This window comes from Sylvia atricapilla, chromosome 14 (assembly GCF_009819655.1).
Source record: "Sylvia atricapilla isolate bSylAtr1 chromosome 14, bSylAtr1.pri, whole genome shotgun sequence".
NCBI classification, from domain to species: domain Eukaryota; kingdom Metazoa; phylum Chordata; class Aves; order Passeriformes; family Sylviidae; genus Sylvia; species Sylvia atricapilla.
The window spans coordinates 16,858,145-16,879,318 of record NC_089153.1 but is presented as its reverse complement, the minus strand read 5'-3'; the positions used below and the strand labels follow the sequence as shown (position 1 = coordinate 16,879,318).

Below are 21,174 nucleotides of genomic sequence, written 5' to 3'. Positions count from 1 at the left end.
TACTCACAGGAGGGGCTCATGAAATGGGGTTAGAAAACAAAAGGAAAAGGAAAAAAAAAAAAAAAAAAAAAAAAAAAAAAAAAAAAAAAAAAGGGAGGGAAATAAGCCCTGATGTCAGCTGGAGAAACTGGAGTGGAAGTGTTGAGGGACCACCAGCCCCAGGAGGGAGATCTGCCCCTGGGCTTGGCTCTTGGCAGGGACATCTCAGAGCTGCCTGGGGACGTGTCTCGACCTCCCCTCTCTGTCCCAAAGGGAAGTAGTTCATCCATAGTGGAGTTAGCCATGGGAAAAGGAGTTTGGTGTGCAAATTCCTCATCTGCCTCTTGAGGATGTGCAGGTTCTGGGGTTTTCCCATTGTTCCCCTTCCCTCCACCCAGGATCCTTAGTCCCACAAACCTGGGGATGGATGGAAACATCTCAGGGCAGATAAAATGGCCAGGGGCATCCCAGGGCAGAAACGTCCCAAAATGTCCCACAAGGGAAATTTCCTCCCAATAAATCTTGAGTTCAGGGTGACTTTGCTCTGAAGAGAGCCTTGTGGCCCTTGCAGCTGTGCTGGGTGCTGGTGCCAGACCCAAGACCTGCCCTTCCCTGTCTTTGCAGCCCCCTGGGAAGCACAAGCGGGACCCCTCGGAGGCCAGCCAGCTGAGCTTTGATGGGGAGAAACCTCCTGACTCCTCCTTGCCCAAAGCTGTGAACGGCTCCGTGGGCACTGGCAAGGACACCACAGAGGGCCAGAGCCTCAGGGTCTCAGTTAAAGGGACGAGCAGTGACCAACTGGAGAGCAAACACTCCACCAAACCCAGCTCGGCCACCCAGGACAAGCCAGACATCATCCTGCAGCCAGGACATTTGGGTAACTCAACAGAGGGGAACAAGGAGCCTGGGCTGGGCAGGGAGGACAGGAGGAGCCTTGTGGAGAGCAAGAGTCTTGAGGAGAGGAAGAGCCTCGAGGAGAGGAAGAGCATGGTGGAGAAGAAGAGCCTTGAGGAGAGGAAGAGCATCGGGGAGAGGAAGAGCATGGTGGAGCGACCAGAGTGTGTTCTCCTGGAGAATTTTGGCGAGGAGAAGCTGGCCAATGGCAGCCTGGTGGAGCCCCTGGGGCCCTTCCCCGGCGGCCGCTCCAAAGGGGACTCGGACTCTGGCAGCACTTCTGCCTCTGAGAGCATGGACCTGACCATCTCCTTGTCTGCTGACCTGGCCCTCAGCAGGGGGAGCGGCTCCATCTCCCTCAAGGTGAGAGCGGTGCTGGAGAACAGGGAGGAGGGAGGAAGCCTTCCCTAGGGAAAGCTTTGCAGGGTTGGTTTCCCATGCTGCCCACAGCATTCACAGCTGGGTTGAGCTGTGCCAGGGGCATGGGGCACGTCCTCAGGTGAAGGAGAAGCTCTTGGTGGAGCTGCTGTGAAGGCTCCTGTGTCATCTTCTGTGCCAGCCACTGAAATCTCGGGGAAGTCTGAGGTCTTGTGTCTGTTTTGTGTGAAGTAACCACGCCACGAGCCTCACTTGTCCCTGCTCAAGAAATCCCCAAATGGGACTAACTAAACTTTATCCATAGTCCATCACCCTGCTGCTGTTCCCTAGGGCACCTGATCCCAGGAAAAAAAGTTTATTTGGGCTTGTGGCTCTTCATTTTCTCAACCTGCCCTGGTTTGTGTCAGCAGGGACTGCACAAAGACCTCCCAGGCTTCTTGGCTTTTGCTAAAGCATCCTGGAGGCTGGGAATGCTTGACCCGGAGCTGACCAGGTCAGCAGGGCTTAGAGGAAGAGGCAAAATCACTGGAATGGTATTTGCTGAGCTCCAGGAGAAGAAGTGTTGTGACTTGAGGGGGCAGAGGGATGTGTTGCACAAGATCTTTCTCACGTTGCCTGTGTGAGTGAGAACTTCCCGGCACAGAAATGTGCCCAAAAAACCTTTCTTGGCAAAACTTTCCCCACCTCCTGCAGGGAGCTGGAGAGCCAAGATTCCCCCAGAGGAGCCTGAAATCCCTAATGACTGGAAATGTGATGCTCTTGCACAGGAATTTGCCCCTCCTCACGACCATCCCCAGGACACCTGGGAAATGCCACACGTAGATTTGCTCTCTGAGTTGAGGAAGGGAACTTCTTTCCCTTTAGAAGGGGAAAATTTTTGGGTTTTTCAGGGGGTAAGTCAGGCTAGATCATGGTGAGGAAGGGTCTTTGGGAGGTGGGTCAGGTTTCTTCAGGGTGGAAGTCCCTCTGCTCCGTGCTTTGGCAGCCAGGCGTGATCTCCAAAAACTCACTGACGGTTTGTGTTCCACGTGGAATCCTCCTGTTATTCTTCATGAACAACAGCATTGAGACTGCTCTGAGGGCTCCAGCGCAGCCCTGGGGAGCTGCAATGTCCTCTCCTGTCCTCTCCCCCCTGCCCACCCCAGGAGTCCCAGATGAACAAGAAGACCCTGAAGCGCACCCGCAAGTTCGTGGTGGACGGCGTGGAGGTGAGCGTCACCACCTCCAAGATCATCAGCGAGGACGAGAAGAAGGATGAAGAAATGAGGTTTCTCAGGCAAGTGGGGCACTGGGGTGGAGGCAGGGCAGGGTTTTCCTCCTTGTCAGCTAATCCAGGGCCCACCTGAAGTCCTCTTGTTGTCTGTCTTGCTCCCACCTGGACAGGGGAAGGAGCTCAAGATGCAGCAGGACTGTGGCAAAGGGGACCTTTGATTTGCTGTGTGTGGCTCTGTCCTCTGGGGATGACTGAATGTGTCCCCAGGGCTGCAGATGCCTGCCTCGGTGGAAATTAGCTCAGCAATCTTCTCGAGATGTTCCTCTCCTTTTTGCTCTTGAATCTCCTCAGACTTCATTAGCAGAAAGGCCAAGGGAGTTGTAAACTCCTGGAGCATTATTTAATATTCATGGGAGTATCCTCCCCTCTTGATGACTCCTTTGCAGATCTTACAGCTTTCAAACCTCCCTGACTTATTCTCAGAAAGAGGAGCTGCTGTTTCTAGCACTGAAATGAAAAGACCCTTAAAATAATTAAAATACAAATTGTTTCATTTGATGCCCAATTCCGGGCTCCCTCCTGCTGCTCCCAGGGCCTCCCTGAGAGGATAATTTGTCCTAAACACTTTGTGTCCCTATGTATCAGCCCTAATATCAGATTTATATAAAAGCTCATTAGCAGAGCTCATTTACTGGTGAGCTGGATGAGGGGAGGGATGAAATATGATCAGAGATGGGTCGGAATTTGGGAAAATTGCCCTTTTTGCCACCCAGCTGTGAATAAGAATGGATACAGGGCACAGAGGGCAGGCCACCTTGGGATCTGAGGAGCACTGAGCACTAACCCAGCCGGCACAATTCGGAATTTGGGCTGCTGGGGGACGCCAGTGCCTGCAGGATCACCTCAGGGGCCTTGCCAGGGCTTGTTTGAGAAGCTGTGAACGCCAAAGGGCCTTACCTGCGGGAAGCTGATGGTTTTCCAGCACTTGCCATCACGTCCCTGCAGTGTCCCACAGCAGCTGGAGCACATCAGGCAGCTGGGATCTCCCTCCTGCCTGTGCTCCAAGGCAGGGCAGGGCGCTGTGGGATGGAGCTTCCCCTCCCTGCTGAAATGTGGATGTGACCATCTCTGCCCATCACGTGTAGGAATAGGGTAAAAACAGGCAAAAATAGGTAAAAAAATAGGATAAAAAGCTGGCCTGTCATTTCTTTCTAAGTGCAGCTAACAAGCAATTTGCCAATTCCCATATGAAGCTCTTCCTTTAACACAACAATCCATTCCGAGGGTGAAAAATAAGTGCAGCTGCAATAAGGAGGGATTTGTCCCACGAGAATCAGTAAAGAAAACATGCAAACAACCCGAGGATAGACAGATTTGATGGATAAATAAAATACCTTTTACTAACCAACAGAACAATAGAACCAGTTAGAGGTTACCCTTGAGGTTTGTAAAAACTCCATAAAAGGCTGAATGGGGCCATAATAAAGAGTTTTGTGTCACTGTGTGTGTCGTGACCATCCCAAGAATGACAATGACACCTCTCCCACCTCACTGACCCCGCATTTCTCTGTCCCCTGCCCCTCTGCAGGCGCCAGGAGCTGCGGGAGCTGCGCCTGCTGCAGAAGGAGGAGCACAGGAACCAGGCCCAGCTGAACAGCAAACACCAGCTGCAGCTGGAGCAGATGCTGCGGCGCTTCGAGCAGGAGATGATGGTAGGAGTGTGGGCCTGGCGTTTCTGGGTCTGAAATGTTCATTTTCTTTAACCTGCTAGCAGCTGGGAACTTTTTCCCATTGACAAAATTTCTCGAGAAAGCTTCTTCTCAAAGAAGTTGTTTGATCTTGGCAAACAACTCTCTTCTCCCCAAACAATCTTCCTCCAGGTGACGTTTTGCTGTTTTATCTGGTTTAACCAGTGGGATTAGAGAGGTGGGAACACCTTCTAAAAGGCAGTAAGAATTAGACAATAACAGCCTTCTTTTTCTATGCTCTCTGCCTTCTGGAATATTTGGAGTCTTTCATTTCTCTTTCGTGTCCTACAGCGGCAGAGGAGGGCAGGGAAAACCCCTGGGGCTCAGCTGGGAATCCAACTCCTCTGCAGGTGCCCCACACGGGGATGCTCTTGGGGTTGTAAAACCCTTGGGGACCACAGGGACTCCTTTGGGATTTGAAACACGGATGGAGAGTGGAGGTTTTGTGGGTATTTAGCACCCTGCAGCCTTTGCCTGGCAGGGTGCAGCAGGGAAAGGGTTGTTCTGGACTTTCTTTCTTTAATGATCTTTTCTTTTATGTCTGTTTGGTGGCTACTGTGAGAAACAGTTTCTAATGCTGCTGTAATTGACAGAAAAAAAGAAAAAAACACCAAAAAACAACCTTTAAATAGGCAAGCAGCACGGCCTGAGTGTGACAGCAGGAAATCTGGCAAGGCTTTGAGTGTAAATTGAATAAACTGGGCTCACACACTTGGTCCCTTCTGCTGAAGTAAAATAATATTGTGGTTAATCAGAGAATGGTTTGAGTTGGAAGGGACCTTAAAGATTTCCTCCTTCCATGGCACGAGGGCACAGTTGGAACAGAGCTTCAAAGTGTGTGAGGTTGTTGGAATTCTGGAAACTTAGATTGAAGTTTTTGGTATATAGTACTATATGTGAAGCAATATGGAGCATTTGGGGCGTTGTCTGAGACCTTCTTCTTCACCTTCTTCTTCCTTCTCCTTCACTTTCTTCCTTTTTCTTCACGGGTTTGGGTGGTTTTCTGTAATTGGGTGAAAAAGGTCTGTGTTGTGGGCTTTGGGTGGTCATTATTGGGCCAGAAATATAAATAATACAGGTGTCACCTCGTCATTGGGTGATTAGTGCTTAAATAACCTTGGAAAGAGTTAGAGGCACTCCATTTTATATCTGTTCTCTACCTTGCTAGTCAGAGCTCATGGCTCCTGAGACTTTAATAAAGATAAGAAACAATAAACACCTGAACACAAACTGCAACTCCCATGAATTAATCCCAACCTCGACAGAAAAAAAAAAAAAAAAAAAAAAAAAAAAAAAAAAAAAAAAAGAAGCCAGATCCACTACATGATCTTTTGGAAGCTCAAAGATCTTGGTGGGAAGCTTCCCTCCTCTGTCAAGAAGCTCAATCCAAGCACCAACAACCCCTTGGCCCCATCTTTTATTTTCCTTTTTTTCCCCTATTTTCACTTCTCTCTTTAAACCTTTACGAGGTGACGGAGAGGAGAGGAGAGGAGAGGAGAGGAGAGGAGAGGAGAGGAGAGGAGAGGAGAGGAGAGGAGAGGAGAGGAGAGGAGAGGAGAGGAGAGGAGAGGAGAGGAGAGGAGAGGAGAGGAGAGGAGAGGAGAGGAGAGGAGAGGAGAGGAGAGGAGAGGAGAGGAGAGGAGAGGAGAGGAGAGGAGAGGAGAGGAGAGGAGAGGAGAGGAGAGGAGAGGAGAGGAGAGGAGAGGAGAGGAGAGGAGAGGAGAGGAGAGGAGAGGAGAGGAGAGGAGAGGAGAGGAGAGGAGAGGAGAGGAGAGGAGAGGAGAGGAGAGGAGAGGAGAGGAGAGGAGAGGAGAGGAGAGGAGAGGAGAGGAGAGGAGAGGAGAGGAGAGGAGAGGAGAGGAGAGGAGAGGAGAGGAGAGGAGAGGAGAGGAGAGGAGTGCCGAGGCTGACCCGTTTCCCTCATTCCCTCTCCCCTGGGCAGGCAAAGAAGAAGTTTTACGACACGGAGCTGGAGAACCTGGAGAGGCAGCAGAAGCAGCAGATCGAGAGGATGGAGCAGGAGCACTCTCTGCGCCGGCGAGAGGAGGCCAAGCGCATCCGCCTGGAGCAGGAGCGCGACCACGCGCGCTTCCTCGAGCAGCTCAAACAGATGAAGAAGGAGGTAAAAAAGAAAAAGACCAAAAAAATATGGCATGGAAAAGAGGGAGAAGATGCTCCCCTGCTCTTCTTTATTCCCCGGGAAGGGTCAGCGTTTCTCGTGGAGAGATTTGGGAGGGAAGCGGTTGGTGTTTTATTGAGGAGGAGCTTGGGTTTGGGTGGGTCCCAAAAGGTGCAATTTTTGGGTGGTTTCTGAGGTGTTCTTGGTGATTCCTGAGGTGTTCTTGGGTGATTCCCAAAAGGTGGATTTGGGTGGTTCCTGAGATGGTTTTGGTGATTTCTGAGACCTTTTGGGTGATTCCTGAGGTGTTTTTGGTGTTTCCTGAGGTGCTTTTAGGTGATTCCTGTGATATTTTTGGGTGATTCCTGAGGTAGTTCGGGGTGTTTCCTGAAGTGTTTTTTGTAATTCCTGAGGACCTTTTGGGTGATTCCTGAGGTGGTTTGGGGTGATCCCTGAGAACCTTTTTGGTGATTCCTAATACCCATTTTGGTGATTCCTGAGCTGTTCAGTGACTCGAGCTGGGGCTGTTCCTGGCCTAAAGTGGGCTGCAGGGAAATTGAATTTCTCCCCCACAGGTCAAGAACGAGGTGGAGAAGCTGCCGCGGCAGCAGCGCAAAGGGAACCTGAAGGCGAAGATGGACGACTTCACCCAGAAAAAACAAACCATGGTGAGACTCAGGGAAACCCCCCCCAATTCCAAGATTGGGAAATGTGCAGTAGAATCCTTCCTGCTGGAGAGACTGCCAGGTCCTGAGACACCAGCAGCTGCTTTCCAAGCTGCAGCAGAAGGAGGGCTCGTGGTGGCACCGCTGGTTTTTTAACAGGAACAGGAGTTCTTGGCCAAGCAGAAGGAGGACCTGGAGCAGGCCATGAAGAACATCACTGCCCAGAACAAAAGAGAGATCTGTGACAAGGAGCGTGAGTGCCTCAACAAGAAGCAGCAGCTGATGAGAGGTGGGTGGCAAAGGCTGAGAGGGAGGAAAGGAGTGCTGTAACCATGGGTCTATCCAGCCCTGGCTCGTCCCACGCAGCAGATGCTGTGACAGAGTTGCAAGCTGGCAGGATGGGATGTGGAAAAAAACCAGCCTTGCCAGGTCCTGTCTAAATGTTTAACAATAATAATACTTAGCGCTTTAATCTTCAAAGTGCTTTACAAATACGAACCAATTAGGCTTCATAATGGCAAAAAGTCAGGCTCCAATATGGTTTGAGACCAATTTCTCCCGGAAAACAGAAGGTGAATGATCACCCCCAACATCTGCTGCGCTGTTTGTGCGCCGTGGACTCTCCTGAGCTTGGGACACTTTATGTGACCAGGATGAGAGGCCAAGGTGGGTGATCTCCTGCTCCTTCTCCTCCCCACAGACAGGGAAGCTTGCATCTGGGATCTGGAGGAGCGTCAGCAGCAGGAGAAGCACCAGCTGGTCAAGCAGCAGCTGAAGGACCAGTATTTCCTCCAGAGGCACGAGCTGCTCAGGAAGCACGAGAAGGTGAAGGCTTTGCACCTCCCTAGGCTGGTGTGGGTCTGCAAAGTGTCCCTGGGTGGTTCCCTGCCAGGCTGAAAGGGGGGAAATCACCCAGGCTCTGTGTTCAATCCCTGTATGGGCATTCACTCCAGAGCTGGGCTCGGTGATCCTTACGGGTCCCTTCTAATATTCTCAGCATGTTCTGTGAATTCTGTCATGCTAAGGGTGGGTTGGGAGTTAAAGGGCTTGGTCATTATTAGTAAAAAAGGACCAGAATAAAGCTGGTGTCAAGCTGAAGGCAATAAAGCCTTCTTTGCTTGGGAGGTGTGCTCTGTGCATTCAGTGTGCAAAGAGTTGGGAATTTCAGGAGGCTTTCGTGGAAATCTGCCACTGGCCAGGATTTGGCGTGGTTGATTCCCAGAGCAGGGAGTGAAGACTGGCACTTCCAGACCCTATTCCTCTGCCAATCCTTACCATCCCCTCTTGTCCCTTTGGAGTGTCACCCATTGTGTTGGCACTTCAGGTACAAACAGGGTGGGACTACTGTTAGGTGTTCCTTGAACTTTTATTGCAGCATCAGTCTCATATTAACAGGGTTTTACACAAATAAAGGATGGGAATAGCTCACGTCTGCCAGCAGCAGCCAAAGATCTCTTTGTTCCAGGGCATTTTAAAAGTTTCCCAGCCAACAGCACATTGCTAAAGCTCACAGACAATTGTTCTCCCGGTCACTGAGAGCACACAGGCACCTGCTTCAAACAGTGCTTGGTTAGATGCTTTCTATTAATAATAAACCATATCTCATTATTAAATATAAAACTTCTTGCTATCTTGCTGAGTATACTTTTCTGCAGCCTTAAGATCCATCCCAGCCAAACCTAAGCCTCAGATTATTGTCTTATATCCTTGCTTGCTGTACTATTGCAACTTTTCCTATTTTTAAGCTTTGCAGTTAACAGCTAATCCTAAATCCTCCAGCTCTCCCTGTCTCTGGGACCTGCTTCCACAGCTTTCTGAAAACCTTCTTACCTTCAAGATTTCCCACATCCAGGCTAGTCCCAAACCTGCCTGCGGGGCCGTGGGGTGGGAGGTGTCCGTGCCCCTCTGAGCCCCGTGTGTCTGCAGGAGAGGGAGCAGATGCAGCGCTACAACCAGCGCATGCTGGAGCAGCTGAAGGTGAGGCAGCAGCAGGAGAGGGCGCGGCTGCCCAAAATCCAGCGCAGCGAGGGCAAGACACGCATGGCCATGTACAAGAAGAGCCTCCACATCCACTCCAGCGGCAGCGCCTCCGAGCAGAGGGAGAAGATCAAACAGGTCAGGGCCTGGAAAGGCACCAGGAGTTAAAGCTCGGCTTGGTTGGAGGGGAAGGGAATCTGGGGAAGTGTGGCTGTTTCCAGGTTTTAGTTTGTTGCTGGGTGAGAGGGCTCTGGCATCGTGTATGGCCATGGACAAGAAGACCCTCCAAATCTACTCCAGCAGCTCTGAGCAGAGGGAGAAGATCAAACAGGTCAGGGTGTGGAAAGGCACCAGGAGATGAGGCTTGGCTTGGTTGGAGGGGAAGGGAATTTGGGGAAGTGTGGCTGTTTCCAGGTTTTAGTTTGTTGCTGCATGCTGCTTTGTGGCATCGTGCATGGCCACGTACAAGAAGAACCTCCACATCCACTCCAGCAGCAGCAGCTCTGAGCAGAGGGAGAAGATCAAACAGGTCAGGGCCTGGAAAGGCACCAGGAAATGAGGCTCGGCTTGGTTGGAGGGGAAGGGAATCTGGGGAAGTGTGGCTGTTTCCAGGTTTTAGTTTGTTGCTGGGTGAGAGGGCTCTGGCATCGTGCATGGCCATGGACAAGAAGAGCCTCCACATCTACTTCAGCAGCTCTGAGCAGAGGGAGAAGATCAAATAGGTCAGGGTGTGGAAAGGCACCAGGAGATGAGGCTTGGCTTGGTTGTGGGCAGAAGAGAATTTGGGGAAGTGTGGCACTTTCTGGATTTTAGCTTGCTGCTGGGTGAGAGGGCTCTGCTTTGTGGCATCACTTGTGGCGTTGAGCACTGTCTCCACCGTGGTTTGTGTGGAGGCTTTTCCTTGTTTCCTGTGTGCTAATGGAAGCTGGGCTGGTCTCTCAGGCGGCCCCAGAGACCAGGGCAGTGCTGCCCACACGGGCTTTTCTCTCTGCCAGTTTGCTCTGCAGGAGGAGAAGAGGCAGAAGGCAGAGCGGCTGCACCAGCAGCAGAAGCACGAGTCGCAGATGAAGGACATGCAGGCTCAGTGTGAGAGCAACACCAACGAGCTCCAGCACCTCCAGGTACTCCTCCCTCATGGTTTGGTGTCCCAGAGCTGTCTGGGCAGGTCTCAGCCTGCAGAGGACTGTCAGGAGTTGATGTCCCCTTGCTGTTGCCTTGAGAGGTTTTTGTCGCCGTGTCTAAACGTGGAGCTCAGAGCTCTGGATGTGTCAGCCCAAGCCAAATCCTGTTTGAGCACTGGGTGGACGCTTCCAGCTGCCTGATGGGCGTTTGGTTGGTGTGTTTGCAGAACGAGAAGTGTCACCTCCTGATCGAGCACGAGACCCAGAAGCTGAAGTCCCTGGATGAGAACCACAACCAGCACATGAAGGAGTGGAGAGACAAGCTGAGACCTCGGAAGAAGGTGAGACCCTCCCGGGTGTGAGCAGGTGTCCTGGCTGCAGGGGACAGTGCCCATAGCTCCAGAACAATCCCCAACACAGCTCTTGTGTTGTTCTCTTTGCTCAAGGCCCTGGAGGATGAGCTGAACCAGAAGAAGCGTGAGCAGGAGATGTTCTTCAAGCTGAGCGAGGAGGCCGATGGACAGGTGCCAGTGTCCCCGACCAAACACGCCAAATTCGTCCCCTTCAGCTCCTCAGAGAGCTTGTAACACCTGGCAGGCCACCAGCTGGTACTGGCCGTGTCCTCCTGGGCTGCAGGGGGCAACTTGGACTTGGAAGACCCTCTGAGCTGCCCCTTCTTACCACAGCACCCTCCTGTCCCCGTGCTCTGCCTGGGACAAACATGGCCTCTGCACTGAGGGACGCTGGCTGCAACTTGGGGTGGCTTTTCCCAGGAGCTCCAGGCTGGGAACTGGGGCAGGACCCTGTCTGGGTTGTACTTGCACTGTCGGCTGGATGCTTCCTGGGTGAGCCTGGTGCTCACTGCGTTTGTCAGCTCAGACTGGAGCAGTGACCACTCTGAGCAGGGCTGTCACCTCCCTCTCCACCATGGCTGCTGCTGTCCCAGTCCTTTGTAAGGCCTGGCCTGGGGCAGAGCAGCTTTGGCATTGTCTTAAACTCGCCTTGGCCTAAGACTTATTCCTCTGCACTGTGGCCCTGTTTGGTTTGGGTTTTTTTGCCACAGAAAGACAGAGATTTGGGGGATTTTGCCTAGGGAGGGCTGGGTTTTCTCTTCCCTCCTCCTCCCCACACAGACTGTGCAGAAAGGGGCTGGATGTCCTCCCAAAGATGCTTCTGCCCTTCCTTTGCTGTGACCACTGGCACCACAACCCCTGTGAGCTAACCCTGGTGTTACCATGGCTTCTGGGGTGATCCAGCTGCCCAGCTGGCTGCAGGCTTTGCTTCTGGAGGAAGTGGAAGTGCAGGTGCAGAGGGGGAGGTTGGGGACAGCACTCAGCCCTGTGTGACCCTGGGAAGTGTCTGTCACTGTCATGTGCCTTTGGGATGAGCGGGGAGTGAAGGGTGTTCCTGCCGGAGCTCTCACGATCACACGAGTGATTTCAGGCTGGTTTTTAGGTCCTGGCTGTGTGGGGCTGTGTGGGTCAGGCAGCCTGGCCAGCGGGACATGGCTGCAGGGCATCCTTTGGGAGGGACAAAGGAGCAGTGGAAGGAGGGCAGAGGAGATGCAAAGGGGGCTCGTTGCTCCCAGCAGCTCCTTGTCCACTGACTTCTCACCTCCTTGTGATGTGCCACAGCTTTTGGGATGGTTCTCCTGGCTGGGGGTCGTGGGCAGAGCGGCAGAGCAGGTTCTCTGTCCTTGCTGTCCCCTCTGAGCTGCTGGCTGGGACTGGGAGCACAGAGCTGGGGAGGGCTCAGGGACCTCCCTGGCAGCACCTTCTTCTTTACACAACCCAGAGGTGTAAGGCAGCACTTAAGTTTTTCTCTGGACAACGATTGTTTGTTTAAGATTTGTTTCTTTAGCAAGAAAAAAATATTTCTGCTTAAAATATATATATATATAAGAAAAAAAAGTTGTTCTTCGCAAGTCCCCTGTGTTGATTTACTGGCATTTCAGGGAAAGGTGGTATGTGATGTGCCTCACTTCTAGGTACTGGGCTGAAGGAGGCAGCCCCAAGTCTTTAATTCTGTATCTGGGGACTGCATTTCCAACCCTTTTAGAGCTCTTAATCCATATTTATGAGCAAGACTGTCTCTTTGGGCCCCTCCAGGTTACCTCTGGTTGCCCAGCTGTTGTGTCTCTGTAACAAACACTGGAAGGGTTCTGCCCCGTCTCCACAAGCGTGGGTTGTGCCTTCCAGATGTGAAAACACCGGGCTGGGAAGTGATGTGAGGTTAATGAAGGCAAAGGGATGTTCCTGAATGGGACAAAGGGGCTGATTGGAGGGTTTTAATCACTTTAGGGACGTGTTACAGCAGCCCCGGGGGTTGTGGCTGTGGTCCTGCCGGGGTCAGGCTGGAGCTGTTGTGTGCCAGGGTTGTGCCACAGGAATCAGAGCCCAGTGCCTGTCCTGTCACACTGTCACCTCCCCCAGCTGAAGGGCACTGCTGCCCCTCCACCAGCCCAGGGAGCATCATCTTTCTCTGGATATCCTGCAGAGGATAAGGAGGAAAAGCTCTTTCTGTGGGCTCTCCAAGCTGCTGCAATGCCCCTGTGGCAAACCAGTTCTCCCTTCCTCCGGTGCAGCTGATTTTCAGCTTGGAGAGAACCACACAGCTCTGCTGACAGAGGTAGGAATGGCTCTGTGCATTCATTTTCGTATTTTGTGTCCTGTCCCTGGCTCCAGTACCGTGCCCCTCGCCTAGAAGGGGGGCACATCATCTGATTGTCGTGTTTACAGCGTGGTTATCATCTCCCCTCCTTTCAAAAGAGGATTTATTTGTCGTTCCCTGTTCAGGAGGAACCACCATTAAACCCAGCTTGCTTTTCAGGGGGGGATGGGACACTATTTTAAAAAAATGTGGCTTCGAATAAAAAGGGTTTTTTTAAAAAAAAAAATATTTTGTAAAATATCTTCAGTGAGGCCAGCACTCTGATGTAAAGACTTCTCTAATAAAGTAACAGACAGAAATCTGGGATTGGGTTGATTCTGTGCCTGGTGCCAGCTGTGACCTCAGACCAGCTTTGCTTCTGCTCGGGGTTTTACTGACTTTGGAACACTTCTGAACTTTGCAAGACTGACCCTGCAGTTGTTCCAAGCCGAGCTGGAGCCTCTCCCGCAGCTCAGGGACAGGGACATCTTTGTCCCCAGGCTGAAATCCCGGTGCAGCCGTTCCCTGGATGGTTTCAGTGCGTGTTCAGACGGTGCTGGGCTGACCCTGCTTGGTGAGGAGTGAGTATTGCATCCTGAGAGCGCAGCATTTCTGCACGGATCCTTCCTCCTTTTTTAAATTTAAATTAGCTGCCCTGGCTTTAACAGGAATCTCAGACCAAAGCTTCAGTTCCCTCGTTTTGGTGGGACAAGAAGAACCTAGGGATGCCTCCTTGTCTCTTCCCATGCTCTCCTCTGCTCAGGAGGAGGAATAAAAATCCTGTTTTGCCCTGTGGGTGCAGTGGGGAAATCTCTGCCTCCTCCCCTGGGCTGCTCAGAAAAGCTCCCACCACAGAAGCCAAATGCCCTTTGTTCCCTGCTCGGAACTTTTCACCTGCTGCTGGCATTGATTTCTCTCAAGGACACACCACACGAAATCAGGGCAGCTTTGACACGAACCCATGGAGCTGGTTTACCCTCAGTTTTAGAGGGTTGTGCCAGAAGTTGCCAGTTTAACCTTGGATTTCTTGCAGGAAATGACCTTGCTGGCAGTGTCCAGCCCAGGTCAAAGTGCAGGGGGTGAGTTCAGGTGAGGTGCTGAAAAGGAGGTGGAATTGGGAGTGTAAAGCGTTGCTGGTGAGCTTTTCAATGAGCAGAGAGAGAAGGATGAGCAAAGCCTGAGGGTTCCTGTCTCCTCGCTCCACGAGGTAGTCAGGAATGGAGTAGCTGAGGACGCACAATTAATCATTTTGTTTATGTCTAGCAGGACTGCACCGCCTCCTGGGACACGCTGCTCTCACTCAGTGTATCCCAGGGAAGCAGGAGATCTCCTGGGAATATTTAACTTCATCTGCGTGTCCTTGGCAGTGCCTGAGGGGAGCTCCAACCATGAGCATTTACCACGTATTTATAAGTTACTGTATATTCCAGAAATAACTGTTAACTACCACTTCATCCCAGCGCTGCGCTGGAAACAGAGCAGAAGTAAAAATATTCCTTAATTTCTAAAATTAAGCCCTGAGAAGAGAAGCTCCTGGTGCCGCAGCAGCTGCAGCATTCCCTGGGGGTTAGCTCCTGTCACATCTGGCCTCCAAACTCCTCTGCGCTGCCCAAGGGCTTTGGCAGCTGCTGCTGCTGGAAATCTCCAGGGGGAAGAAAAGCAGGGCAGGAGGGGTCCTGGGGCTTGTGCCTGAGTGTTTTTCCTCCCCCGGCTGCATCTGTGCTGCCTTTGCCTCTGCAGGGACCCTTGAGGGTCATCTGCACCCTCTGAAGGCAAAAGCTGCTGCTGCTGCAGTGGTTTATTCCCCAAATTCCCCGTGGTTTGAGCAACCCACGCCTCTCCGGAGGGGCTGGTCCTGCCGTGCTGCTGGTGTTTGCTGTTGCCCCTCTCTCCAGGCTGGGATGGGGCTGGATTTCGGGGACACTTCACCCCGGCAGCCCGTCCTGGGCTGCTCTGGAGGAGATTTCCAGGCTGGCAGGAGCGGGGTGTTTGCTGCTCTTGCCGTCGCTCACTAGATGGCACAACGCTGGAGCTCCTCAAGGGCTCCCCGGCTCTTTCCACTGGGTTTGGAACTTTCTGTGCCACCCTTTCCATCAGATCTCTGCTCCCCTGGAGTTTCCCCATCACGGCCGATCATCCCCTGCCGTGGGTTCTGTTCTCCCTGGGCACGGTGGGCTCTGATGGGGGGCACCTAAACCCTGCAATTCAGGGGTCACAGCAGTGGAAAATCATTCCTGGGGCCAGCTGAGGATCGGAGAGCTCCAGCCCTGGCGAAATGGGAAATCTCTGCCGCAGGGATTTGTCCTCTGTGAGGGCAGGAGCATCATTTTCTGCCTGATTTTTGTGAGGTGCCTCAGGGAAGACGGATGCATTTCTTTTGCGTACACAGGAAGGACCAGGACATTCAGTGACCCGGCACAATCTCCCGCTTCTAAATCGCCAAGTGACAGCAGCAGTGTGCTCTCCACGCCAGGATGACTGCGGGCAGCGTTCCGTCTGCACTCAGGGCTGGGGCTCTGCTGCCTCATTCCATCCCTCCCTGGCACCAGGCAGAGCTCAGGGGCTGTCCAGCTGCGCCCAAACAGCTGGAGTTTGGACACTCACAGCTCTGCAGAATTGTCCAGCCGAGCTCAGGGATGGTTTTTCGGAGTCGCTTGCCCTCTTGTTTTAAATTGCTCAGCTGATGCTGACAGACACAGGGGAGGGTTCACAAGCCTGACTCTTGTGTAGGTCGTGACCTCTCCCGTGTAGTTATTTTATCGTCGTCGTTTTATTTTATTTGGCTCCGTGAAGCTTCAGCCTCTGCTTAGGGCAGCGGGGGGTGAAGGTTGACCCTGAAACTCCCCTCAGCTGCACCTGCACCACCCAACCTTTCTGTGGGACGTGCTGCTGCCACGTCTCTGCTGTCCTGCAGCAGCATCCCCAGAGCTGTGGGCTGGGCACAGGATTCCCAGGTCACCCCCAAACCCCTCCTTTGGCTCCTTTACGAATCCTTTGACAGATTCCCTGATAAATGACCAAGGCCCCGCAGAGGCTCTGGCTCTGCCTCTCCACAGCCACTTCCCAGCGTTTGTCCCCAGGGAGGTGATCTGATCAGTGTGCAAAGCCACTCTCCACTCCTCTCAACAGCCCTCATTCGATTTGTTAATTAAAGCCGGGAGCCATTTTGCAGCCTGAGCTGTGATGCTCTCCAAACCCTGCTGGTTCCTGGGTGCTCAGTTGCTGGGAGGCTGCAGCCAGGGCCCAGGAGTGATGGAATCCCTTCAGCACGTCAGAAAATGCTGATCCTTAAGTGCTTCTCTACCTGAATTCTTCTTTGCAGCACGTGAAGAGCAGAAATTGTTTCATTCCTCTCTTTAATCAGCTTTCTCCATTGCTCCACATCTCAGTGCACCCTCCCGCTCTTACCAGCTCCTTTGGATGTTTTCTTCACCGTCCTCTGGAGGATTTGTGCACTTTTCAGGGCTTTGAAACTTGTAAAACTTCCTCTGCTCCAGCCTGGACGCCCCATGCAACATCAGGGGCTGCAGTTCCAGATGTTGGTGCCACCCCAGGGTCCTCATGAGCACTCCCAGGTCCAGCCCCAGCATCTCACACCAATGTCCCAGTGACAGAAGGGAGGATTCCACAGCTCACCTCCACATCCTGCTGCCTTCAAAACACATCTGGCTGAGGAGTGACGGCTGGGGGTGCTCCAGGGGTAACCCAGAGCTGTGTCTGCACCCCAGCAGGCACCAGGGAGGTCACCAGCAGCCTGATGTCCCCTTCAGACAGCCCAGCACCCCTTCTGCAGCCACCTCTGCAGGGCCACGGCGGTCTGGGGCTTTGCTGAGGGGGAGGAGGACGAAGGTGAGCCCTTGGGGAGGGGCAATAAAACACTGGCAAACTGCCTGCACCTCCATCAATCCTCTGGGGCGGCTGGAGCAAAGTTAATAGTATTAAAAAGAGCCACATTTAAGGAGCCGCTAAAGGAGTGAGATGAGTTGTTTATGATTAAATTAAATTCATATGAAAACTAATGACCTGCCAGTGTAAGCCTTGAGTAACTTTATAATGTAATTAAAAGCCCAACGGGGGAGAGAGCTGTGGTTATGCCACGTGTTGAGGAGCTGCTGGGAAGACGGAGGCCAGGGGTGAGTGCTGGTGCAGGGAAGTGCCTGGGCACTGCCCTGGCTGCTCTGTGGGCACAGCTGGGCACAGCTGGGCACAGAACATGGCACGTCAGGGGGCTGCCATCAGCTCCTGGCTCACAGGGATAGAATCATGGACTGGTTTGGGTCGGAAGGGACCTTAAAGATCATTCCATGGGCAGCAACACCTTCCACTACTGCTCCTGTCCAGCCTGGCCTTGGACACCTCCAGGGATGGAACTTCCCTGGACAACCTGTGCCAGGGCTTCTCCACGCTCACGGTGAACAATTCCTTCCTGATATCTAATCTTCACCTCCTCTCGGTTTGGAGCCATTCCCCCCGGTCCTGTCCCTACACGCCCTTGAACGCTGTCTCTGCACGCAGGTATGCGGCTTGTCCCGGGCAGGGCAGCTCTGCTGACCCGGCCGAGACAGACCTTTCCCTGCTCATTCCCTGCCTGCTTTAGGAATGCGGCTGCTGGCGGCCAACCCCGGGGACTGACTGTCCCCATGGGACAGGAGCGGGGACTCCGGGGACTGACAGGAGCGGGGTGGGGACCCCGGGGACTGAGTGACTGTCCCCACGGGACAGGAGCGGGATGGAGACCCCCGGGGACTGACAGGAGCAGGGTGGGGACCTCGGGGACTGAGTGACTGTCCCCACGGGACAGGAGCGGGGTGGGGACCCCGGGGACCGAGTGACTGTCCCCACGGGACAGTGCGGGAGCCCCTCGGGGTGACGGAGCGCACACACAGGTAAGGCTCGGGGGGACAAACCAGGACCCTCTCCCCGGGATAGGAACAACTCCTCCGAAGCATTCCCGTCCCGCAGCGCCCAGCTCGGACGCACCGGGGACGCTCGTCCCTTTAAGCGGGCGGCGGAGGGGCCGCCCCGGCGGCCGGGATAGGCCGGGATAAACCGGGATAAGCCGGGATAGGCCGGGCCGGGCCGGGGCCGCCTCCCGCCCCCGGAGCGGGCGGTGCGGGGAGGCTCCGGCCGCGCTGCCGCCTCCTGCGCTCCGCCAGCGTCCCCCGCTCGCCGAGGGCCACGGCAGCGGCGATGCCCAGGCGGAGCATCGCCGAGGTGAAGGTGCTGGACGTGCAGAAGCGGCGAATCCCCAACAAGCACTATGTGAGTGCCCCCCAAGGCCGGCGCTGGGCGAACAAAGGCCGGGCGCCGCCGGCCCCGCTCCCGCGCGGAGCTCCGGGAAGGGAGGACGGAGGAGGAGGAGGAAAGAGGGCGGCAGCGCTGCCGGGGGTGCCTCTCACGGGTGTTCCGAAGGGATCCCGGCCAGCCCTGGGGATGCTCCGCCGCTGTCCCCGGCCCCGCGGGGGATGCCCGGGGGATGCCCGGGAGATGCCCGGGGGATGCCCGGGGGATGCCCGGGGGATGCGGCGGGGTTTGCGCGCACCGGGCAGCGGCCGCGGCCACCGCGGGGAAGGGTCCCCGCTGCTGCAGCTTGGCACCGGGGCCGTGGGACCTGTTGGTCGCAGAGTCCCGAGGCGAAGGGACCACCCGGCTCCTGCTTTCCGCTCCCTGGGTAGTGCTCGGTGGCTAGGAAGGATCCCTCGCGTGCCCCGCATCGTGCCCAGCCTTCCTGCGTGCTCCGGGGCATCTTCCCAACTGCTGCGGGTTTGTCTGGTTTTGAAGGCGGTTTTCTTTTTTTTTTTTTTCTTTTTTTTTTCTTTTTTTTAAGATTTAAACTTTGGTGTGTCTCCAGGCACCCGTGGAAAGCTTGTGGGTGAATCTTGGCAACAGCCGTAAAACAAAGCCCGAAATGTTCTCCTTCCCTCCCGTTCTGCCGTGGAGCGGGGTGACCCGGTGACACACTGCACATTTGGGCTGTGCGGATGTGCTGTTTGCTCTGGCTGGAGTCGCTTGTCACAGGAGCCAGGGGTTCAGAGCTCTTGGGGAGAGACCGAGGGCTCCTCCGGGTCCCCTCGGCTGGTTGGTGGCAACAATTGGAGGAAAGCTGAGGGCAGCCAGCTCCAGGAGGGGAGGGCACAGGGGTCTCTCCTTGCATCAGGGCTGTGCCGTGGCCGCTGCCACCCACTCCCTTTATCACCTTTTCTTCCTGCTGCGCTGCCTGGAGCTTTACCAGCGCTGGCCGAGCCTGGCGCCGGCTCCAGATGTGCCCTTTTCCTGCCGTGTCCATCGCTGCCTGCCTTTACTCATCGCGCCTGTGCCGCGGCCCCGCTCCGGCTTTGTGCGCTGCTGTTTGTCTCGGCAGAACCAAGAACCGGGGCTCGGCCGCCTGTAGCGAGGCCGGGCTGGGATGACCTGCGGGAGCTCCTCTGCTGTCCCCTGAGCCCCTGGGCGGCGGTGTCCCCGCGGCAGGGACACGCACCCCGCCAAAGTGCCGCACACCATCCGCTTTGTCCGCCCGAGCAGGGCAGAGCCGGGCGGAGCTGGGCACAGCACGGCTCATCCCTGCGAGCCTGAACTGGGACAGCGATGTTCGGAGGGAGGGAGCTGGATGGCGGGGCAGAGGGTGGGGACAGCGGAGCTCCGGCAGCGCTGGGAGAGGCGGCTGCTCCGCGCACTGACAGCTGTGCAGCCCGGCCCTGCAGCCTGCTCGGCGGATCGCTGTGCCTCCAGCCTTTCCCTGGATTGTCTTGGAGCGGCAGCCAGCGTGGCTGAGCTCAGAGGGCTGAGCCCAGGGAGGGGCCGGCAGCTTTGCAGCGCCGGAGTGAATGGGAGCGCTCGCCTCGCTGGGGGAATCAATACCACCGGCCAGATTCACAAAGCCAGTTAATTATATGAAACCAAACCCTTTTTTTTTTTTTTTTTTTTTTTTCTTCCTCCTCCCGCAAAGAGAGAGGGAGAGGCAGCAAAATCATGGCTGAATCATTTGTAGACAGTGGCTGCTGCTGGCACGGTGCGAATCCGAGGTGACCACGGAGTGTCCGGGTAAAACCTTTGCCCTCTGCCTTCTCCCATCACACAGATGTGCCCTGCTCCGTCCCTGAGGCAGCACTCCTGTCCCTGGAGAGGCTGGAGGATTCCCTGTCCCTGGGGAGGCTGGAGGATTCCCTGTCCATGGGAAAGCTGGAGAACCACACTGGCTTTTTCCTCCTGTTGCCCCTGCAATGACCTGCCCAGCTCGGGCTCCTCTGCATCACCCAGAGGCTTCTCTTTGCTGGACAAAGCTGTGATTGTGTTGCTGACGATAAAGCCGCAGCACAAAGTTATGAATTCCACTTTGCCAGAAAAGTGAGATGGAGCCAGCGTTTCAAAGTCCTCGTTACACCTGCAGTGGGGAGGGCTGGCTCTGTTCAGGCTGCTGTGCTTTGCCTTTCACCTGGGTAATTGATACAGCCAGGACTGCGCTGAGACAAAAAGTTGGTTGTTTTGTGACTCTGCTGTGAAGCAGGAGGCAAAATATTTCCCCAGATTGCAGGGCAAGGACCCAGCAAGGTGCTGGGCAGGGTTTGGGTGGCTGGGTACAGGTGCTGGGCTGAGTTTTAGGGTTCAGCTGGAGACCCAAGCACAGCCCCGTGCCCTCAAACTCCACTTGTGTTTCGAAGCTTTTTTCCATGGGCATTACCCGGCAGGGGCAGTGAGGAATGATCCTTGTGCAGGTGTTTGTTGCAGGATGCTCTGGCTGATGGCAGCCCGTTATCCAGGTGAAAAGGGGACTCCATCCTGCAGGCAGCAGCTGAGGTAACATTTGGGTGACATTTTCAGGAGCATTTCCCTCACAGTCCTGAGAGAAGTGATCACAGCTCAGGGATGCTGCCAGCGAGGGCCCAGGGGCCAAACTGCAAATCTAAAAGTAAAGTTTAAAAATAATCGTGGTGGGAGACAGAGCAGCAGACTGTCGTTTCTCTGGTCTGGCCAAGTCTCTGATAAATGAATGTTTATTCAGAAAAGACCCAAAACAAAGCCACAGTTGAAACAGACTGGATTTTCCTTTAAAGGACTTCACGCAGGACCTTTTTGTAGTATTGTGTTTGTTATTTTCTAGTAGAAGCCCTAAAACAAAGCTTTTTCCTACTAAATCCAGACTTGGTTTTCTTTCCCTTGGGCAAGCTTCAGGATGTTTCATTTTGTCGCAGCTGCAATGTGTCTGTTTTCTGTATGTTAACAGCAATGCCACTGAATCCCATCTTCACTTCTGCCTGCCAGGAACATTCCCATAGTTATATAGGTTTAAATAGTTGTTCTGGAGCACTATCTAATATTATATATATATCCATTCACCCATTCACCCATTTGGGTGGGTTAGGTTTTTGGGAAGGCTGGATTATGTTCTTTCAGGATTTCCATTCCCAGCCTCCATGCAGCCCTGAAAATGGGA

At 54.1% G+C, this 21,174-nt stretch overlaps 2 protein-coding genes across 3 annotated transcripts in view; both read left to right on the top strand.

The window, feature by feature from the left end:
* Window positions 1-13,063, top strand: part of STK10 (serine/threonine kinase 10) — a 43,193-nt gene extending 30,130 nt beyond the window's left edge. Inside the window, exons 9-19 of the mRNA XM_066329393.1 lie at window positions 604-1,236; window positions 2,397-2,527; window positions 4,053-4,176; window positions 6,155-6,334; window positions 6,907-6,999; window positions 7,156-7,285; window positions 7,697-7,821; window positions 8,923-9,111; window positions 9,969-10,094; window positions 10,322-10,435; window positions 10,541-13,063. Of these exons, the coding sequence (XP_066185490.1) occupies window positions 604-1,236; window positions 2,397-2,527; window positions 4,053-4,176; window positions 6,155-6,334; window positions 6,907-6,999; window positions 7,156-7,285; window positions 7,697-7,821; window positions 8,923-9,111; window positions 9,969-10,094; window positions 10,322-10,435; window positions 10,541-10,681 (1,986 nt within the window). The 3' untranslated portion in view covers window positions 10,682-13,063. The remainder of the gene's footprint in view (window positions 1-603; window positions 1,237-2,396; window positions 2,528-4,052; window positions 4,177-6,154; window positions 6,335-6,906; window positions 7,000-7,155; window positions 7,286-7,696; window positions 7,822-8,922; window positions 9,112-9,968; window positions 10,095-10,321; window positions 10,436-10,540) is intronic.
* Window positions 13,064-17,886: 4,823 nt separating this feature from the next.
* The window catches only part of SH3PXD2B (SH3 and PX domains 2B), a 66,021-nt gene continuing 62,733 nt past the window's right edge, over window positions 17,887-21,174 (top strand). For both annotated transcript variants that reach the window (XM_066329389.1, XM_066329391.1), the window contains exon 1: window positions 17,887-18,005. In XM_066329389.1, the coding sequence (XP_066185486.1) occupies window positions 17,934-18,005 (72 nt within the window). In that variant the 5' untranslated portion in view covers window positions 17,887-17,933. The remainder of the gene's footprint in view (window positions 18,006-21,174) is intronic.